At 41.5% G+C, this 21,105-nt stretch overlaps 2 protein-coding genes across 5 annotated transcripts in view; one reads left to right on the forward strand and one right to left on the reverse strand.

Annotated features, from left to right (window-relative positions):
- The window catches only part of usp24 (ubiquitin specific peptidase 24), a 34,934-nt gene extending 24,462 nt beyond the window's left edge, over positions 1-10,472 (forward strand). For all 3 annotated transcript variants that reach the window (XM_085399480.1, XM_085399481.1, XM_085399482.1), the window contains 18 exons: positions 286-410; positions 495-636; positions 971-1,121; positions 1,229-1,324; positions 1,863-1,966; positions 2,056-2,169; positions 3,513-3,720; positions 3,828-3,917; positions 4,260-4,362; positions 4,469-4,587; positions 4,693-4,806; positions 4,885-4,950; positions 5,053-5,119; positions 5,197-5,275; positions 5,455-5,530; positions 7,099-7,185; positions 7,336-7,446; positions 7,842-10,472. In XM_085399480.1, the coding sequence (XP_085255606.1) occupies positions 286-410; positions 495-636; positions 971-1,121; positions 1,229-1,324; positions 1,863-1,966; positions 2,056-2,169; positions 3,513-3,720; positions 3,828-3,917; positions 4,260-4,362; positions 4,469-4,587; positions 4,693-4,806; positions 4,885-4,950; positions 5,053-5,119; positions 5,197-5,275; positions 5,455-5,530; positions 7,099-7,185; positions 7,336-7,446; positions 7,842-7,904 (1,915 nt within the window). In that variant the 3' untranslated portion in view covers positions 7,905-10,472. The remainder of the gene's footprint in view (positions 1-285; positions 411-494; positions 637-970; positions 1,122-1,228; positions 1,325-1,862; positions 1,967-2,055; positions 2,170-3,512; positions 3,721-3,827; positions 3,918-4,259; positions 4,363-4,468; positions 4,588-4,692; positions 4,807-4,884; positions 4,951-5,052; positions 5,120-5,196; positions 5,276-5,454; positions 5,531-7,098; positions 7,186-7,335; positions 7,447-7,841) is intronic.
- Positions 10,473-11,947: 1,475 nt separating this feature from the next.
- On the reverse strand, positions 11,948-20,434 carry pcsk9 (proprotein convertase subtilisin/kexin type 9). 2 transcript variants are annotated; one of them, XM_085399484.1, is made up of 12 exons: positions 20,102-20,434; positions 19,575-19,766; positions 18,514-18,646; positions 17,307-17,440; positions 17,065-17,206; positions 16,122-16,318; positions 15,838-16,021; positions 15,115-15,291; positions 14,882-15,030; positions 14,624-14,789; positions 12,506-12,672; positions 11,948-12,423 (listed from the first exon to the last, which is right to left on the reverse strand). In XM_085399484.1, the coding sequence occupies exons 1-12, from the start codon at positions 20,273-20,275 to the stop codon at positions 12,229-12,231; spliced, it is 2,010 nt and encodes a 669-aa protein (XP_085255610.1). In that variant the 5' UTR covers positions 20,276-20,434; the 3' UTR covers positions 11,948-12,228. The 2 variants fall into 2 exon arrangements, with proteins under 2 accessions (XP_085255610.1, XP_085255609.1); XM_085399483.1 differs by having other exon boundaries at positions 14,882-15,033.
- Positions 20,435-21,105: the final 671 nt, after the last annotated feature.

Raw genomic sequence — 21,105 nt, forward strand, 5'->3', positions numbered from 1 at the left:
GTAGGGATCTGTGTGGGTTTAAAGCCAAGAACAGTGACATAAAAACTTAGCAGATGAGCTGGATAGATGCAAGCGAATACTGTGATCTGCCAGTAGGTTAATCTGGTGTGCTGTCCATATAGTGCTGGGTACATACATGAGTGAAGATCCTGTTTTTTTGCTTGTAAGCTTTTTAAGTTTTTGCATTAGGTTATTATTTAAACTTCATAGAGTTTCCAGTATGTCTCTCTTTCTCCTTTATCTTCTCAAAATCCTTTTTTGTCATCCATCTTTGTTTACTAATAGCGGTGGTGCGCGTGGTCGGTGGTACAAGTTCAATGACAACGTGGTAGAAGAGTTCGATATGAATGACGAAACTTTGGAGTACGAGTGCTTCGGTGGGGAGTATCGTCCCAAGGTTTATGACCAGTGTAAGTTGCTGACATTACTTTACTTTATGTGGATTAGCAGTACACACAAGTACAAAATCTTAAATAACTTTGATGTATGCTCAGCCAACCCTTACCCTGACGTGCGGAGGAGATACTGGAATGCCTACATGCTGTTTTATCAGAAGATCAGCGACCAGAATTCGCCTGTTCTGCCCAAAAAGAGCAGAGTCAGCATCATGAGACAGGAAGCTGAGGACCTTTCACTGTGAGTCAAATTTCCATATGTACCACAGTCACCTTGTAAACATTCTCATTGGACTGTTGAAAATGCATCTGTCATCTTTTCATACATCCATGTGCAACAGTCAGCAAAATGTCACCGCAGGCAGTAGGTGATAGATTTGATGCTGACAGTTAAAGACTTATTTACAAAGACTTCATTTATATGCATTATACAGAAACTTTAATGAAACATCACGGATGTTAATCACATGATGCGAGTCATATTTGTATATGAACACTGTCAGAAGAACAGCAGTTGGGAACGGCTCCAGTGCATTAACTATTATGAACCATCTATGTTGTCTCTTTATTCCCAGGTCTGCTCCATCTTCTCCTGATGTTTCCCCACAGTCCTCTCCACGCCCCCCAAGAGCCAACAATGACCGTCTCACTCTCCTCACCCGTCTGGTCCGCAAGGGAGAGAAGAAGGGCCTGTTTGTAGAGAAAATGCCCGTCAGCATCTATCAGGTAAAGCAAAATCTGCCTTTACATGAGCTAAACACGAGTTATATTAGAGAGAGAATTGCTTTAAATATTCATAGTTGTCTCACCGCTTTGTTTGTGTGTTTGTGCAGATTGTGAGAGATGAGAATCTGAAGTTCATGAGAAACAGAGATGTCTACAACAGCGACTACTTCAACTTCACCCTTTCCCTGGCTTCAGTCAATGCAGTATGTTTCTCTGTTGGCTTGTCTAATTATACATAAACACAGACTGAAGATACACAACACTTTAAGCTTCATGTATTTGACGATTGTAATCAAAAGACATAAAACAAGTTAGATAAAAGTTTTCTTCCACATATTCAGCAGTTTGTTTTTCTCTGGTACTTGAAGTAGATGCAAGTAAAATATTGGATTTCACCTTTGGTCTGTGTTTACACAACTGAAAAAACAGTGTGTATTTTGCTTTTCTGAGGCAATGCTTTTATTGCAGGTCAGCATTTTACAGTAACTGCACTTCCTTATAGGAATCAGAGTACTGTTCACCTTTAATGACAGATCGCATTCTGCCATTAGAGAGAGATACTCTGACATACATGAATGATAATTATTTAAATATTGTGAGTGCTGATGCAGAATGGAACCCACAGCCATTGCAATATTACTATTATATATGCTATAATGCAATACCATAGTGTTTATATACATAAAATAACATGCAGTATGATAATCAGTGATGTTTTAAAAAGCTGTGTTCCTTTTGCAGACAAAACTGAAGCATCCAGGCTACCAGCCAATGGCCAAAGAGAGTCTTCAGCTGGCTGTTCACTTTCTGTTCCACACCTACTTGCACACCAAAAAGAAACTCAGGTGATTTCACTTGCATGCATCCACATGTGTTAAATTTGAGCACCTTCATGAGGAGCAACATTATATCTGTATTTGTGTGTCTCTTGCAGGGTGGACACAGAGGAGTGGATGGCGACAGTGGAGGTGTTGCTGTCTAAGAGCAGTGAGGCATGCCAGTGGATGGTGCAGTACCTGGTGGGACCAGAGGGCCGCGAAATCGTCAAGTTAGTACATTCCTGCCAACTAATTAACCCACAGGGCTGTTGTCACATTATATTTCTCATGACTAATATGAAATATTGAAACAATTTTCTACATTGTTTAGATAGCGATACTATATTGCTGCTGCTTGAAAGTGGAAATGACAGGGTACAGTTATGTCTGCATCAGGTGTGGATGTTGGGAGTTCGCCTTGTAATCGGAAGGTTGCCGGTTCGAGCCCCGGCTTGGATAGTCTCGGTCGTTGTGTCCTTGGGCAAGACACTTCACCCGTTGCCTACTGATGGTGGTCAGAGGGCCCGGTGGCGCCAGTGTCCGGCAGCCTCGCCTCTGTCAGTGCGCCCCAGGGTGGCTGTGGCTACAATGTAGCTGCCATCACCAGTGTGTGAATGTCTGCGTGAATGGGTGGATGACTGGATATGTAAAGCGCTTTGGGGTCCTTAGGGACTAGTAAAGCGCTATATAAATACAGGCCATTTACCATTTACCATAATCCATGTTTGTAGGACTGCTTTTGCAGAAGCTTGACCTAGGTTTGATCAGTACAGCATTTTTGTAGCTGTCCTAGTGATATGCGATACTTTAGACTTGGCGGCTCCAAGCATTGCGCCCTCATTCTAATCAATGCACATTCAACTCTCTGACCAGGGCCAAATAATTCCGCTTTGATTATTTTTCCTACAACGCCTAAAGCTTTACTAAATATATAATGCCCACACACATTATCTCTGGAGTGTTTTAATGCTATATAATTTATTATATTTGCACACTTCATCAGTATAACTGCAAAAGTCTTGGAGCATACTTACAGTTGCATCTTTACTGACAGTAGAGATATTAAACACTTGTGTGCTTGGTGCTCACTGACTTAATGCTGATTGGCTAAAAAAAAGCAAGTCCTTCTCTGGAATGTAAACATTTAGAACCACGGGATAGTTTCCCAAAGCGTGTGTTTGGGAGAAAGGTGTTGTCTTACACTACTTGATGTTTAAGCATGGGGTGATCATATGATCCTCAGACAGGATTGGTTGTCGAACATCGGATGTTTTGGGCAACAGTACACCACAGCTGCCTTTACATACCACACCCCTCCCCGTAGAACAGAGGTACAGATTGTCACACTTAACTATGTGCCTCAAGGCCAAAGCAGCCAGAACTGTTAAACAAAGTACAACAAAGAAATTTCCCACATGAACAGTGTTGCAGACTTGTCTGTCCTTTCAGATTTTATCATAAGATACTGAGTGTCTTATGATAAGACATTAGACATGTTAATTGAAGTTCCTGCCTTAGAGGTTTATTTCCCTTCACTGGAGTGCTGATATTGATGGTTTTGACATTTCCTTAGGGTTTGTCTGTTGGAGTGCAGTGTAAGAGAGGTGAGGGTGGTGGTTGCATCCATCCTCGAAAAGACTCTGGAGAGTGCACTTCAGTTTGGAGATCCAGGACTAGACAGTTTAACAGATGCTCTGCTCTCCTTACTGGACAAAGATGTTCCTGAGAATGTGAAGAACTGTGCGCAGTATTTCAACCTCTTCAGCAACTTCGCTCAGAGGGTAATTCTTCAAAATTGAGTGTTTAAGTACAAGCCATTAAATTTAATGACTGTTTGATTTCCTGAGTGTTCTCTATTTTTCGTTCACTCTCTCCCTCCCTCTCTCAGGGTTGCGGTCCTTGTCAGTTGTTGTTGAAACACTCGGCGTATCGCCGGATGCTCATCTTTCTGTTGGGCCCCAATAGGCAGAACAACCAGGTACAGTTTACATAATACACACTGCGTGTTTCATATGTTTGTCATTCTTAATGTTTTCACTTTAACTCAACTTTTCCACTCACTGAATTACACTCAGGAAACAAAGTGTAAGTTTTTTGCTTATCCAACACTGAGTTGCAGTGGTAACAGGTTAAGCAGGTATTCCAGACATCCTTCTCAATAGTAACAGTTTAGAGAGATCCCAAGTCATTCCCAGGTAAAATGAGGTATATAATCTCTCAAGCGAGTTCTGGGTCTGTATTGAGGGCACTTCTCAGTTGGGTATACGTAGAAAAAAACCTCCAAAGAAAGGCAGAGAGGTTTTACTTTGTGTTTTTACAGAACCGAAGGTGGAGTCCAGCTCAGGCTCGGGAGTTTCTTCACCTGCACAGCACTCTGGCCCTGATCACTCTGCACTCTGACCTCAGCCCCCAGCGCACACAGGGTGATGCACCTAAATTTGTTTCTCACACTACTACAAATGTGCACCTACTGACACAGCCTGAGTCTTATTGTGATTGTTTGTTTATCACCTGTTGTTCCTCACGTAGCTCCCGGAGGGCTTAAGCTGCGCCTGAGTAGTGTCCTGTCCTCCACCCCTCTTCTCCCTCTCCATGCGGACATCCTTGCCTCACTCTTTACTCCAGAAGGACAGCCTTACCTTCTAGAGGTAAGATAAAAACCATCAGTTCAATGTTTTACTTCTTCATTATTAAATAGAAAAGACTCAGAAGCTCTTTGATTGACAATTTTGTCAATTGTAAATACCCAACAGGTGATGTTTGCAATGCGCGAGTTATCAGGCGCACTGTCTCTCCTGATAGAGATGGTGACCTACAGCTCGTTCTGTAATGAGCCCTTCTCTCTGGGAGTTCTGCAGTTACTCAAAGTAAGAATCTCTGAAAAGCAGCTCAACCACATTTACTCCACAGTCAGTATGCACTAAATTGTTTTGTACTCTTCACAGACACAGCTGGAGACAGCTCCACCTCATGAACTGAAGAACATTTTTCTGATGCTGCAGGAGCTTCTAGTGAGTAACATCCTTCAGTGACCCTTCCTCTGTTGATCTTTCATGTTGCGTGGTCACTATGACGTCTCACATTTCCTAACTTCATTTAAATCTTTTCCACAGGTAGTGGAAGACCCTCTGCAATCCCAGAGACTCAAGTATGCTTTTGAGTCAGAGAAAGGTCTATTAGGTATGTCTGTTGTTTTGTTTTTTCCTATTGACAACAGTGTACAAATCCTTGTAGCTCATAATGTGTTTTCTCCATAGCTTTGATGCAGCAGAGCAACAATGTGGACAGCAGGCGCTGCTACCAGTGTGTTAAGTTCCTGGTCACATTAGCTCAAAAGTGAGTACATGCGGTTTAGGGATCAGACTTGGGCAGAAAAATATTTGGTTGTTATGTGGGGTTTTTTTGTTGTTTTTTTTCCCCCAGTGTGAACTATTATCAACTGTAATAGTAGTAGTATTAGCAGATTAACCTACCAACATAATTCTGACCCTGCTTTCATCCCTCCCACTCTCCAGGTGTCCTCAAGCTAAGGACTACTTCAAGGACTTGTCTGGTACCTGGAGTTGGGCGGTGCAGTGGCTCCAGAAAAAGGCAAGCCTAAGAAATACTGTAGGACCACCTACACCAGCGGTCCCCAACCTTTTTTGCGCCACGGACCGGTTTATGCCCGACAATATTTTCACAGACCGGCCTTTCAGGTGTCGCGGATAAATACAACAAGATCAAACTAGTACCGTTACCGAAAAAAAGAAGATTTATTCATAACACACGTGAAAAGACCCAGGAAAACAGAGTTAATGATAAAAACGATAACAAAATAACGCTGAAAACCGATAAAAACCCTGAAAACCATACATTTCACACCTGAGCCTCAACTCTTGTGGCCCAGTACCAAACGACTCACGGACCGGTACCGGTCTGAGGACCGGGGATTGGGGACCGCTGACCTACACTACATGAACAAAAGTACAGGGCCACACCTCTTAATCTTTAAAGTGACATGTTTTCAGTCCCATTGCACCCAACATTTCTAAACATTTGGGAAAGAAGAAAATGTTTCAGAACCACAACAACTCAGCCATGAAATGGAAGATCACATAAGGTTACTAAGAGGAGTTGCATAGTGCTTAAGAGATGCCAACACTTGATGATTCAGTAACTGCAGATTTCCAAACCACCTCTGCCATGAACATCAGCTCAGTAACTGTGGGCTGGGAGCTTCATAGCCTGGGTTTCCATGGGCAACCAGTTTCTGTAGGTGGCCCAGTACGTTTATCCATATAGTGTACATCACATTAGTGTGAGGCATTTTTGGCTTTTGTAATTGACAGTAGAAGTGAGAAGGATGGAGGACAGCAGCCAAAAAAAAAATCCCCAGTGCCTTTAAGCCCAAACCTCAGTGTTTCCCATTCCCTTCTTATTATTTAATCCAACATAACCTCCAAGTTCTTACAGGTGAATTCGGACACACTGTGTTGTTAAAAACTAATCAGCCTTTCAAACATTAGTTTAAATCTGAACTCAGTTTAGCACGGCATAAATTTTTATTTTTATTTTTAGAACTTTTTTTCATTTAGCTAAATGATAGTTTAGTAAAGTTTGCCTTTATTAGTTACCACTTGGTGCCAAACATAAGGTCCGAGGGCCAGAATCAGCTCAGCAAATCAGCCCACTGGACTGCATTGGAAAATGTGAAGGGGAGGATCGACTTTGGACTTTTAACTGTGTTTTCATAAGTTTTACCGCTTTTACTACTTACAAAGACCTCCCCCATGGCCATTCGTACTACACCAAAGTATTTAAGTAATAGATAAACAATAAACTAACATAAAAACAGCATTGTTGTATGCAGACTATACAGTTACTATTTTCTATTCATTACAGCGAACTTTAGGTAACTGAACTGTTTTTCCGAACTGAACTTAAAACTCTTTTAAGTCATATTTATTATCATTATTGTTTCTTTCTGTATACAGTTTTGTTCACAGCTCACTCAGTATATTAATTGTTTTGTTCCGTCATTAATTTTCATATTACTGGAGCTAAACGAGAGTCTTTACAGTGCCCCCTGTTTAGGAGACACTTGGCTTAACCACTATGGCACTTATGAAGAACTGTAAATTATGCTGTATGCTCACAGTGACTCTCTCTGCCTTCAGATGACAGAACATTACTGGACTCCACAGAGCAACGTCTCAAATGAGACATCCACCAATAAAACCTTCCAGCGCACAATTTCTGCACAGGTAAATACACGCACACACAAAAATACCGTATATCAACGACCTCCAGTTCTCCTATTACACTCACAGTCACTCATACTGTTTATTTTCCGTGTGTGTGTGTGTGTGTGTGTGTGTGTGTGTGTGTGTGTGTGTGTGTGTCACACTCTGCAGGATACCTTGGCCTATGCTACAGCATTGTTAAATGAGAAAGAGCAGTCTGGTAGCAGTAATGGTTCTGACGGCAGCCCGGCGAATGAAAACGCTGACCGCAGTCTCCGACAGGTATCTCTCAGCTACATCCAAACGAGCAGCTTAGAACAGTGGAGCTCTCAAATGACTCATGGTTTTAAAGCAGTTCCCGCTCAGCTCACATAAGCCCGAAAGAGAAGAATAGAGCAAAAATGGATCATCTCATTGGCTTCTGTCAAAAGCTATAAAGGCAGTTTGTTACCGCCCACGGTTATTATTAGAGGTGGATTTGAAGCTGTTTCATTCTTCTCCAACTCCCGCTGGGGCTGTCAGGAAGCCCACACAGCCCCAGATTGTCACTTGTGCTCACATAAAAACATTATAGACAATCGGTGTGTTGAATAGAAATTATAATCCTACTGGCTCTGCCTAACAGATGGATAATTCAACTTTTTTTTTTAATCCAACTTCCCTCTATTCTACCACAGGGGTCAGAGTCTCCCATGATGCTCGGTGATTCTAAGAGCGATCTAGAAGACGTGGACCCCTAGGTCGTCCTACCAGTGGGATCCCTCCAAAGGAGAGGCAGCTCCGGGAAGCCATTCGAAAAGGCTGCACTTTGCCTCTGATTGGTCAGGACATTTAGGACTCCACAGCAAGCCAATCAGAACATTTGTCTCGGTCGCTAAGGCAACGAAGGAGCTATGAATAAATCATGAATTACTTCCTTTCACATGAGCCAAGGCGATGATGGAGATGCATTATCATAAAGGGCAGCAGAGTTGATTAGGGTGGGAAGTGCAAATAACCTTCCACAATCATGGATGACTTCAGTTTATCCTTTTATTCATTCATTCACTCAGAATGACAGCAAGGTGGAGGATGGGTTTGGGTTGTGTTTTAACAATTTTCTGCTCATGTTTGCCAATTTATCTACATATTCATATTGTAAAGATTTTGTTCCATAGATGTTATTTCCAGTGTAAGATAATATTTTAAAGTGTCCTGTGCTCTTCTCTCACAGCCATGCAAATTGCGGGAGGTCACATTTAGCTGCTCTAGAGGAACTTACAGACAGGAACACCTCCACATATGAGCACTCGGGAGGGAGGGTGGGTTTAAGTATGCACTTTATAGTCCAACCCATTCTGTTGTGATGTACAGCAGCACTGGTCAGTTCCTCTAGAGCCTCGTCTTCTTTTGCTTTTAACAACTTATATTTGCAGTGCCACTTATGCAACACATGAGAGCCCTGATGGCAAGCCAGTCTGCCTGTGACTTGACCTTTGACCCTCGGCCACCACAGTGTAGCCATCGGGATGCAGTAGGGGGCTGGTCCTGTTGTATGACGGTTCCAGACCCTCAGAATATCTGAAACAAGCAGTGCCATGGTCAGTACTCTCCCTCCACTCCTCCTCCTTGCTGACAAGCGGCCTCGTGTTCTGGATTTTATTCTTTTTGTCGCTTTGTTTTATTTTCAATGCCACTTTTCTTTGAATCTGGATGAATTGAATTACTGCAGAGGATTAGGGACTCGAGCCTTATGCAGGAAAAAGCTGATCTGGAAGAGCGCAGATCAGTTGTGGTGGGCCATCAGTGCTGCCTGAAGGGGAGCTCAGGAGCAGGTTTTTATTTTTAGGTGCCAAGGTTACACACACACATGCATACAAAAACTAGAACTTCTGAAAAACATGCAGGCGTGTGTCACTCATTCACTTCGCTCACAAAGACAGAGAACAGGTCCTCTTCACCTCACTGTTACCTCTGCTTTATCAGGTTTCTTTTTTTTCCGATGGAGTTCACATTTTGCTTTGCCTTTTGCTTTTGTCAACCTTTGGAAACACACACAGAGGAGCTAAACCCAAATGTAGCTCTAGTTTTTACTGGAGAGCAACACCCATGTTACCATCATCCCTGCCCCCATCATCGGGAGACTTGAAGTGCCTTAACCTCCCGATCTCCCTCCCGTCTCCCCTCGGACACTGTCTCGTCACATCTCCGATGAGGTACGTCCTCATCTGCTCCACCCGTGACGCTAAACCAAGTGTCTCCTGTGGTCATGTAGAAGGGCAACAGGGCTTCTTCCTTTGCATTATTCTTGAAACTACTACAGGGAATTTCCTCTGTGTGTTGTGACAAAGGACTGTAGGAATGTAACTGTTGACTCTGTGTGTGAATGGGGAGGTGGGCGTGGAAGTTTTACCCAGTAACACAGGGTTTAGGCAACACGACAGGGTTCTGATGATGGTAAAATGCTGCTTCTCTTCACTCTGCACTCAGACAGAGACACTTTGTAGATAATTCATGCTAGGTAGTTTTAATGAAGTCACGCTTTCACTAACATGTTTTAAGACATGAGCCTAAACTTGCTTAGCAGATTAGCTCTCAGCTTTAACAGGTCAATGTTTACAATGTAAGGACCTAGGAAGCTACCATGCAAAATGATTTTCTGTTTGAATCAACGTGCGATCAATCCGCTGGCTCCTCTGCATCCGAGAAGAGGAAAGACACTGCTTTAGCCCTTCCATGCTCCTCCACCCCATTTCCTCTCATTAGATGTGAATGTCACATCGTGCTCTCCAGCACGTTTGCATGTGTGGCAGTAAGTGATGGTGAGGTTTGTCTTTTCTGCGTGATGGAAAAAAAACAAAATCAGCCCCCACCCCCTCCCCATGTTGTTTGCTGTGTAATTTGGTATCATTAATGTCACAAACACACGCCCCTTCACAGTGGCTGGTTATGGGCGATCTGAAGGAGCTGCATGCAGTCTGTGCCAAGTGATTACATGACCATGGCAACATGAGTTGCATTCAGCCAAGAGTTTTGTTGGTTTGGCCCTCTGCTACATCACCACAAATACTTAAAAATAGAAAAAAAGAAAAAAACAACAACTTCAAAACAATCTTGTTTTAATCCTGGGATGCAGGGAGGGATGGGTAGGTGCGAGGTTAGGGATTGGCATCTATACGGGTTTTTACTGTCATTCAATTTTGAAACTTCACTTCTGACATCGCAAGACTCTGTAATGCATGTTAAGACTCAGTTTTAATTTGTACATCAGAGTTTGATTAAGGGGAAATTTGATATAAAATAAACTGGAATGCACAACCTTTTGCAAATATTGTCTTTATGCATTTCTATATACTGTCCCATGATACAACCGTAGACTGTATATAAAAGGCGTAACCTCTGTGACATCGCCAGTTGTTTTGTGAAGCTTCAAACTGAGCATTTTCACCATCTTAGCTCTTTTAAAACAAGATAATGACAAACTTGGAGGCCACATTTCAATGTATTATCTTTGTAGACACGAATAGGAACTATAATTCACTAAATGAACACCAGCTTGTCTTCAGCAAGGCTTGAATCTACACGCTAAGGTCTTAAATTCATCAGGAAAGCTTTTACTAGGCAAACAAGCTAAGGACCACTTTCTCATTCTATTAAACTGGACTTCTCTTTGCAACTAGATGCACACAAATCCACACATACTTTTTTTTAGTCCTGGAACCTACATCCATCTTTTATATACAGTCTACAGCACCTTAAAAACATTACCTGTGGCCCCAATGTTGATACTGATATCAATTTATGCATCAGAGACAGTGCACAACAGATAATTTAATTTGTTTACAGCATGGGTTTTGAAACTTTTGGTGCCCATTTGTGTAAATTGCAATAAACAGCTCATTTTTTAGCAGGCCTGAACTTGCCTTGAGGCACACCATTTGGGAACCATTTACAGGTTACAGCAGACCAAATAATACAAAACAAGAGCAGTTTCTTTTATGTTTTAGAACTCATAGAAGGCTCAGGCTTCTAAGTTTGACCATTACAGCTGATGGATCAGGTCACTAGTTAAATGGTTACAAAAAATGACATAAGAAACAAACACCAACTGAATCTTTAAGAATGCTGATTCTAAATCAGAATAGCTTAAATCTTTAATTTGTACCTACTCTGCATCCTGCTAACAGAATTACACACATGAATTCAGCACTAGCTTCATTTACTGTATTCTGGGTAAACTTTGTTTTTATTTTTTATCAGTCTTTGGTCATATAGGTTCAGTCGGATAGAATGCTGTCTTGTGCCAATCAGACAGCTAGCTGATTGGCGCAAGCTAGCTGACAGTGGTTTATATGCTTCCTTTTGCTCTTGTTCACACTGACGTCACCCACCTGTGTATCAGAACTAAGTCTCTAACTGTGGAGCCATAAAAGCCACTGTCACAATAACACTCTGGGTAGACATGAAATTTGTTTAACTGGTGTCCCTACTGTTAGCCATTTACCTCATTTCGTTTCCACCTACTGTTTCACAAAATGAGCAAAAGGTACCTGACTTGTTAATCAAGCAGGCTGATTACCTGCAGCTGTGCTGCACAAGACTGAGGAATGTCAGGAAATCAGTGCATACATAACACATGCTAACTGTGACAACCTGTGGTGCACATCATCATGTTTTTCCACTCTAAAACACACATGGCTGACACCAGAGCTTAACATTTTGATTTCATTTGTTCAGTTTATTAACTTCTAAACAGCATGCGGATGGTATACCCGGTAAATACTACACTATTATCCAAACCGTATGTTTGTGAAAGCTCTTTTTATTATAACTGTTTTGTAAAAAGATACAAAAATAGCTTACAGGTTGTCAAGTCACATATAATATGTGCACTGGAGCATAATCTGGCGTAATCCTAAAACTAAAACACACACAAACAGCTTTACAGAAGTGCTTTAAGTGAATATTAAGGATGTTGAGGTTTCTCAGAAAAGTGTAAGGGGGTTTAAAACTGACCAAAGACAAAAAATGGCAACGTCAAAGCTGTTTCAACGATGTTAGAAACCAAAGTGAGGTGAAACCGGATCAGTGAGGTGTTGCAGCTTGCTGCTCTGGTGGTGCGACACGACAGCAGACGGCAGCACCCGCTGCTCCATCCACTCCCGTGACACCATAGACATGGCAACTGTTTCCCTTGGCAACTGGCCCCAAGATAGCAGAGCCTCGAGAGACGAAACTGCAGTCTGTCAGAGTCCAGCCGGAAGGACAGGAAACCTCAACCTGAAGGAAGACAATAACTTCTGAGGTAACTTCCAGTAGCTGATTCTCAATGTTTTTACTGTGATTTTTTATTTTATTTCACCTGATCTTTGTCAGCTGATATGTTTTCCAACAGGTTGCACTCGAGAGATGGAGCATGGCAGCATATCGCGTGTGATGTGACCCCCTCTTTCACCGTGCAGCGCTTCCCCTGGCTGTGACGTGGATGCGAATCAGATGAGATCTCAGCTGTGGACATCGATGTACACCCTAGAGAAGAATCAGCTGAATCTTTAAACACAACGAAGGAGCAAAGAACTTTAGAGGCACTGTTGCCAAGCATTAACTGATCCTCCTCAGAGAGACCACTATGGAGGCAACCAATGAGAAATGTAATGTAAAGTAATTTAAGTGCTCTAATGACATTTGAAAAGCTGCTTTTTCTATCACACACTCGTGGAGTAGCTGGCAATTGTGCTGGCTAGGGTTACATTTTCCTTTCAGGGTGATTACCATGGGAACAAGCATACCTGGCTAAGATATTCTAAATGCAGCAGCCTGACTTTGACTAAAAAATACAGATTATATACCTGAGGTGCATCGCTTCAGTACATCGACAGCAACTAAATTTAAATTAATAGACTTTGTTTTTGTTTTTAAAGGGGGCTGACATTTCATCCCACTTCCTATATCTCTTAGTGTGAAGCTGGAGGGAGGAGTCTCTTGGCTAAACTTATCATAAGCAATATCAACAGTGTTCAAAGAGCTGTATTCATTCTGCCAGCTATTAAACCATGATCTCTGATTACTAATTTAAAACAAAAAGATATTAAATAAATAATTTTTCCTCCACATTTTCCCAGATGCTTTCTGGAACATTGTTTCCTTGATCTAACAGTATTAGATTTGTATTAGTATTTATTTTATAATTTTTTTTTTTATTGTTGGTATGGATAAAATAAAATATGAAGAGCCCTATTCACTGTCTGTCCACTATATTAGGTACAAATGGTCATGATCATATCACTAATCACATCGTAGTTGAGACAACCTGCTTAACTTCAAACTAAGACTCCTAACACACTGAAAACTAGTTGAAATTAAATTAATACAAATATTCAAAATAAAATAAAATTTAAAAAAAACAACAGCTCTGCACCAGCTATATTTTTATGTAATCTGTACACGTGTTCATGAAAAATAGATAGGACTTGTTAAATGGAAGATTAAGTCCAAATTAATAGTCTTTAACTACACCTCATCAACTGCTAATTAATGCAAATCAGCTAATCACATAGACCCAGAATAGAATGTTAATTTTATTGTCTTTCTGATGTTGGTGTTCTTTATTGTTACTGTCATTTCATTTGTTTTTTTTGTTTTTTTACTATTTATATTTTTATTCTTTTTAGTTTATGTTCAGCACTTGGTCAGTGCTCACTGTTTTTAAAGTGCCTTATAAATAAAGTTAGCTTTGATTGGCAAATAACTCAAACTGAGCATCAGGGCATCCGAATGGGGAAGGAAGGTGATTTAAGGGATTTTGAATGCCGTTTGTGCTAGAGTGGCTGGTCTGAGTACTTGACAAACTGCTGAAATACACATAACAATCTCTTGGATATATGCAGAGTGGTCAGAAAAAGCCTACCTTAGCACTATTGCTGACCAAGTCTATCCCTTTATGGATAACGCACCATGTCACAAAGCTCACATCATCTCAGAATGGTTTCTTAGACAATGACTTCAATGTACTCAAATGACCATCCAGCACATGTGGGATATGGTGGATCAGGAGATTTGCATCATACATGTGCAGCCGGCAAACCTGCAGCAACAGTGCGATGCTGTCATGTTAATATGGTCCAAAATCTCTGAGGAATGTTTCCAGCACCTTATTCTATCTATGTCTATGCCATAAAGAACTAAAGCAAGGTTAAAAAAAAAAAAAAAGAAAAAAAAGAGATCAACCCAGTACTAGCAAGGTGTACCTAATAAAGTGTCCTGTGAGTGTAAATATTTAATATATTACCCCTTTGATTTTTTTACGGTAATATTTTTGCAAAATTATGAGCTGATAGTTGAACTTCTGGTTTATAGACACACATGATGGTGTCATTTATTTTCTCTTCTAACTCTTAGCAAGAAAACAAGTAAGAGCTTCTCCTAAAATGTCAGACTGACTGCCTCATTCAAACTCCTGCAGCTTGTACACGTGACTCACCGGTCAGGTGGTGCTGGGGGCCGACGCACTGAGCAGCTTGTCCTTGCTCAGGACTAGCATGGACCTGGCACTGCAGACCGCTTATCACACAACAGCGGGCCACAGCATACACACCTTTACCTGCTGGACCATTATGGGCAATACACTCCATGTGTCCGCTGTTCATCTGTAAACACAGGGGGTGAGGGTTTGTCCGTAGACTTATAGACTTTAGAGTGAAGTTATTGTTGATATTATGGCTGATGTAACTGAACTAACAGTGATGGTTTCCCCCACACGGACGCCTTCAGGAGCATAACTGCTGCAGCCCATCATTTCCTCCCCTTGACGACAGCGGCTGATGACCCTGTCGGTGCTCGCGACTCCTGACCTCTCTGACCACACTGACCGACACAGTAGCTCCCCATCTGCTTGTAGAAATAGGAACGCATATGTGAACCACATATAGATACTATAAGTCTGTGTGTGATAAAGGAATGTGAGTCACTAACTTGGTGACGTTTTAATAACCGGAGGCATGGCTGCTACCAGGTTTGGCGTAGTGAGCCGATGGCTTTCGGACAGAGATAGGAAGTCGATAGTGTTGCTGATGGAGTAATGCAACATCATATGGAGGACGTGCACTGGTGATGCAATCTGACTGGACGACAGGATCACTGCTACGACACCTACACAGATAAAAACAAATTATGAAGTAATTGTGCTGTGACAAATGGTAACGATACTGATGTGCAAAAATGATTTATGCACAACCTTTCTTATGCAACCTTAGTGAAGATATCTCTATTTAAAGCAAGCTGTACACATCTGTACACTGCATACTTGTATGCTAACTAGTGAAAGTCTTCTGAGTGATCATTAGAGAGAAAACCTTGATTTGTCAGCGCAAGTGAAATATTTGTGGATGCACAAGTCAGTACTTTTAAAGTTGTTTTCAGAAATCTCATGCATAAATTTATCTGCAGGCTTAATGCCTCTGAAAATCATTGCGGGATTATCAAATATAAGATGTATTACAACATGCAACCAATCCCAGGTGTGGAGACACTGCTACAGCTGCTTTCCCTGCAATGATCTATAATATGCAATTATATTTTTTCTAGTGTTTATGTGATTTTTTTTGTAAGGATCATTGAGTCTGTAATAAAAGAATGATTGATATACCAACAGCATACACAGATTGCTTTTGCGTGCGCGTGTGTGTGTTTGCGTACCTGCAGCGTGTGCAGCAGCCTGTGAGGTTCCACTGCGGGAGGTGAAGCAAGTGCTGCAGTCACTACTGGCACTAATGATGTCGTCGCCGGGTGCAAACAAATCAACGCAGCGGCCGAAGTTGGTACCACCTGCTCCCTGTGACATGAGCTGGTCCATTGAGTTAACTGCCCCCACTGTGATGACCTATACACACACACACACACACACACACATGAAAGGAGGTAAAGGTGAGGGTCGCGTGTAGGTGGGCCAGAATGTGATTGCATTTTCAGTGTTAAATTACCTCAGGCTCTGAAGCAGGTGAGTAGAGACAGGCATCATCTCTGTAGTTGCCTGCTGCGGCGATGACCACAGCGCTGTTAGCCACCATGTCTCGACAGGCTGTGTTTAATGAACGGCTGAGGCCACCGGCAAAAGGAAGCAACACGACTACTGCATCCACTGGGCGGGCCAGTAAAGTGGCTCGAATGTATTCCATTCCTGACAGAAAGGGGAAAGGGACAATCTAAAACCTCATACACTCAAGAAAAATTGGAAGTTTTACACTGTGGTCATCTTCCTTTTCTCTTTCAATACAGTTAATGAAATGAAAGTGTGTTCTAAAAGTCTTTAAAACCAGACTAAGAGTTTATAGCTGCATGGTTAGGGATCATTGGTCTCCTAGGGATTCATACTACCCATAATTATTTATATTTTAACACAAGCAGTCTGACCTGAACTTCTCAGGTTTTAGAAGAAGAAGAGAAAAGTCTGGTTCTTCTGTCTGGTGAACAGAGACTGAAGAACTGCTGCAGTTGGGGTCTTTTTTTAATTTTATTTTTTTCTACAAATATGGGCGTTTTTTTCTACCTGCAGCTTTAAATCAAAGTTGCTGTAAGAGTGAAACATGGCGCTCATAATGTAGATTAGAATTCTGTACACTGTAGATGATGGTTGCACTACCTGTGCCCACAAAGAACCAGTCAACAGCCAAAATATTAAACATATGACCCACTCATGTTCTTGCAATAACTCAGTTATGACACTCCCCATGTATATCTAGAGGGAAAGGGCCAGAGTCATAGTCAGAAGATGTCCTTTGGAAGACAATGTTTTGATAAAACTGAAATATTTTTCATGCCATCCACAAGCTGTGTCACCATGACCCAAGAGAAAGAAACTCAAGAGTTTTTGCTTGGCTCTGGTAGTCTTTAGTACAAAGTACAGTTCAACAGTTTCTGTCTTACCTGCCAGAGCTCCTGAGACGGTCCCTTTACCCTGACAGTTGAGCACACGCACTAGGTTAACAGCAGCCCCTCGAGCAACACCTGAATCTGATCCACTCACAATACCTGCCACGTGTGTACCATGACTGTCACACTGACTGGCCTGTAGTGGAACGAGGATTTAGAATGTTATTGAGCTGCAATTGCAAATACATAAGTGCTGTTGAATTGAAATGTTTCATTTGTGCGTGCATGTGTTTAACCTGTCTGTGAACTCTGACTCCATCCTCTTCAGGGGCGTTATTGAAGTCTGTGATGAGTACCCGTCCTTCAACCTCTCTGTGAGAACTCTGCACACTGCCATCCATCAGATACACCTGCGTCCTCCCTCCATCATCTGCAGAGGACAGATGGTGAATTTGACATGTAATTAGAAAATGCAATTTCTGAGGGGAGAAATCTCAGTGTGGTTGCTGTTGGAAAGCTGCACTGCTTGATGGATATCTGACAGCTAAACTGCACAAATGGCTCAGATGTCATTTAAATGGAAAAAAGATCATTTTTAAAGCCCCATAAGCATTTAGTTCCAGTGACAAATGTTTGGGAAGATGAGAAAGAAAGACCTGGTTCTTTGAGCTCCTGTCCATCACAGTCTAAGGGCTAGTAAATTTATACAAATTAATGTTTCTTGCATTGGCATTGAGACTTCTAGTAGATAGTTACCAAATGCAAGTTCAACACCCTGGTTCAACCACAGATATTATATACTACTTCATGTGAAATACCAAGGAACAGGCCTCACCTGGCCATGAAACTGTCAGTCCATTTTCCAATTATTATTGAGCCTCTGAAAATGTATCTGTATATAAAAAATGGATTTACTTCCCTAACAGATAATGCTAATTTGAATGCTAGTCCACTGTGGCGGTGCACAAAGGCAAAACTACAAAAATGGTGTCTTGGCCCAGCAAGTTATGGACTTAACTGTATTTAAGCTTAGCTTGAATTGAACTAACACAACACAGATATTAGCATGTAATTAGTTCTTCTGAAGCGGCTGCAATTAAAGGTTGCCATGGTGATGGTGACCGTCGGGTGACTTCATAGAAATTAAACTGAGAGGCACCTTTCAATATCAGGCTTATTGCACAAAGACAGGAATTCCTTGTTGTTTACAGCTTGATATAATAAGAGAGATGATACTGCTGAATATGCTGCTGTAGAATAAATGTTCCTGTTGTCATAAATGTGGAAAATGAAATAAGAAAAGTCGTGTTTTCTGCTGTTCTTGAGCTGTTTACAATAGAAACATTGGGGTAGTTGTATATTACTCCAACCGCCCCAATGACTCCTGAAACTCTTAATGCAAAATGTTTTGTTTGCCTCGGTAGTTACATTGCTTAAGAGCGCACGTGGTTTCCTATATTTTGACGAAAAATACAGATAAGTCATGGACAGAGACAAACTCACTTGGAGGTCTGTATGTTCCATTTTCGGAGAAACCACCGTAAGGGTGCAGTAACCTCTGCAGGTTCCAGGGGGCGCTCTGAGCAAAGATGGATGAGTCCTCCTCTATGTAGTGCACGTGAGGGAGCTTCGCCACCTGACAGGAACACAATCAAACTTAACTGTGGGTGGTAAGGAATGATTAACAGGAAGTTGATTGTTAAATCAGGTGGGGGTAAAGCTGACCATTCTTCTTTGAAGTCTGTTTCACTGTTTCACGTTTTATTTGTGTATTTTTATTTTTTGACATAATTCAAGAATGCGCAGATACCAAAGGTGGGTCTACAACCTCTCAACTGTCAAGAAACTCTGTCTAAAATTACCACCAGCACTCATACTATACAGAGTTCAACTAATTCACGTTTTCTGTGTGTTTTTCAGCAAAGTTTCTGATTATTTTTGTTCAACTCCAACAGCTGAATGATTTCAAATGCTCCACAAAACCTCTTTGTTAACATTCTAAAGGCGGGTGAGGAGTTCTTTTACTTTAAATCTATACTTACTTATAATTTTACAGATTTTAAAATAAAAAACACATAAATACACACACACCTCTCATCATTCTCGGTCCATTTTATAAAATATATAATAAATAAATAATCGAAATAAATAATCCTGAAAACGCCGCCAATATTTAACCGAAAGTAGTACACTTTGTCTATCATTCATTCCAGACTCCCGTATTCTCACTTTATTTTGGTCAAGTAGGTCAAATATACACAGACTGCACAGACCTCTGCAAAAAGCTGCAGTCAGAAAATCCATATTACTCCAATCTTTTCTGCCATTAACTCGTCTTGTGCCAGTATACAATGTTACAATGTAACAGTGTTATTCAAGACTATAGCTGCTTTCTTAGATCTGCCTTCCACCTATAAGCTCTTAGGATGTCCCGTTCGGAATGTCTTAACCTTTAGAAAATGGATCTGCTATGATTTGACATCTATTTCCCTGTGTTCCCCCTTTTGCCTTAAAGGTTTAAATCACACTTTTTCCGAACACATCCAGTGAAGTGACGCAATTACCAGGTGAAGGACGTCACTACTCAGTTTGACCAGAAAGCCACGCAGTGCTCCTGAGTAGGTCTGCAGGATCTCCACCAGGTATCCTCTCCTGGCTGCTTTACTTCGCAGCCTCCTGATGGTCCTCTGGAGTTGAGACTCGTGCGTCCCCTGACGCAATACAACTATGTACTGTCCGGGAATGCGCCAGGCTACCTGGACAGTAAAAATAATGCAGCGCACATGTGATCTTCATGTCCACGTGCACAGGAGAAATGTAGCATGCGTGCAATAAGTTGGATTTATATATATATCTATATTGTGTGTATTGCGCTGTTTTCACAATAACACATGAATAAGTATTATCTCCCAGCATGTGAGCGCACATTTTAACGAATCTGTATCTCAAACTGGCAGCTTGTCAGGTACATCAGCAAAGATTGTTTGTTGAAATATTTGACCAAATGTTTTACCCGTTTTTGGAATAATGACAGGTGCTGATGACTGAAGATGCGCATTTAATGCCTTTGACGCAATCACTATGCCATTACCTTGTTGCACCTGATGAACTCGGCTGCCGGGTCGGTTCCGGTTTCAGGATCAGTCCTGTCCTCGCCGACCAGGTCCAGGATCATCCCGTCGTCCTCGGTGTAGTCCTGTGCACGCACGGCCAGAGATGCGCACAAACATAAAGCCCAGCCAATCCAGGCTGAGGTGCAACGCATTCTTCACACCTCTTGAACTGTCCCCAGTAAAATGATAAAGAGAGCTATTAAATTACACCACTGATGTTTTTATTTTTTATTTCAGTCTGACTTATCCTGATGATAAGTCTCCAACAGCCGCGTGCCCTCTGTGTCTGGCAGTTAAGATAACGCCTCCAACAATCTATTCTGATTTTTTTTTTTTTTTTTTTTTTGGGGGGGGGGGGGGGGGGAATCCAACAATTGATTCTTATAACTTAAGGCGGGGACTGGTGACGTTTCCATGGCTCACGCCACCTCTTTTGTATCGAATGATTGTCCTCCGTTTAAAACACCTCTTACTGTGGAGGAGTCATGTTTCATGCCCCCCCCAAACCACCCTGTAATTATTGCATGTCAATCTGAGAGAACACTTCCTCTCAGTTCAAGTTGATTTGTTGATGTCGTTTTAGCACGCGCACTTATAGTGAACAGTATGAGCTGTGATTGAAAGTCTAAGTACGCGTAAACTCATTCTCCGTGATTGCGCACTCACAGGGAGGCTACGTTTATTTTTCATAGGTTATCTATGTTGTTTTATTATCTTTACTGTTTGTTTGTTTTTTATTTAATATGTGCGCAGGACTGCAGAATGCGACGCAAAACGCGTGCGTCTCTATTTTACTCTGACATACTGTACGCGTCTTTAACTTTAAGCACTCAAAACTGTTAGCAGTTTCATACACTTTCATTTAAAAAGAATAAGAAAAGTAATAATTATTACGACGAGTTATATGTTTTTTGAAAAAACATTTTTTCAAAGCATGATCCCTTTTCTCTTTGAACTCAGGAAACTGTTACATAATACCCTC

Source organism: Rhamphochromis longiceps, linkage group LG23 (assembly GCF_057381845.1).
Source record: "Rhamphochromis longiceps isolate RC_006_pf linkage group LG23, R_longiceps_female_GT1.1, whole genome shotgun sequence".
NCBI classification, from domain to species: domain Eukaryota; kingdom Metazoa; phylum Chordata; class Actinopteri; order Cichliformes; family Cichlidae; genus Rhamphochromis; species Rhamphochromis longiceps.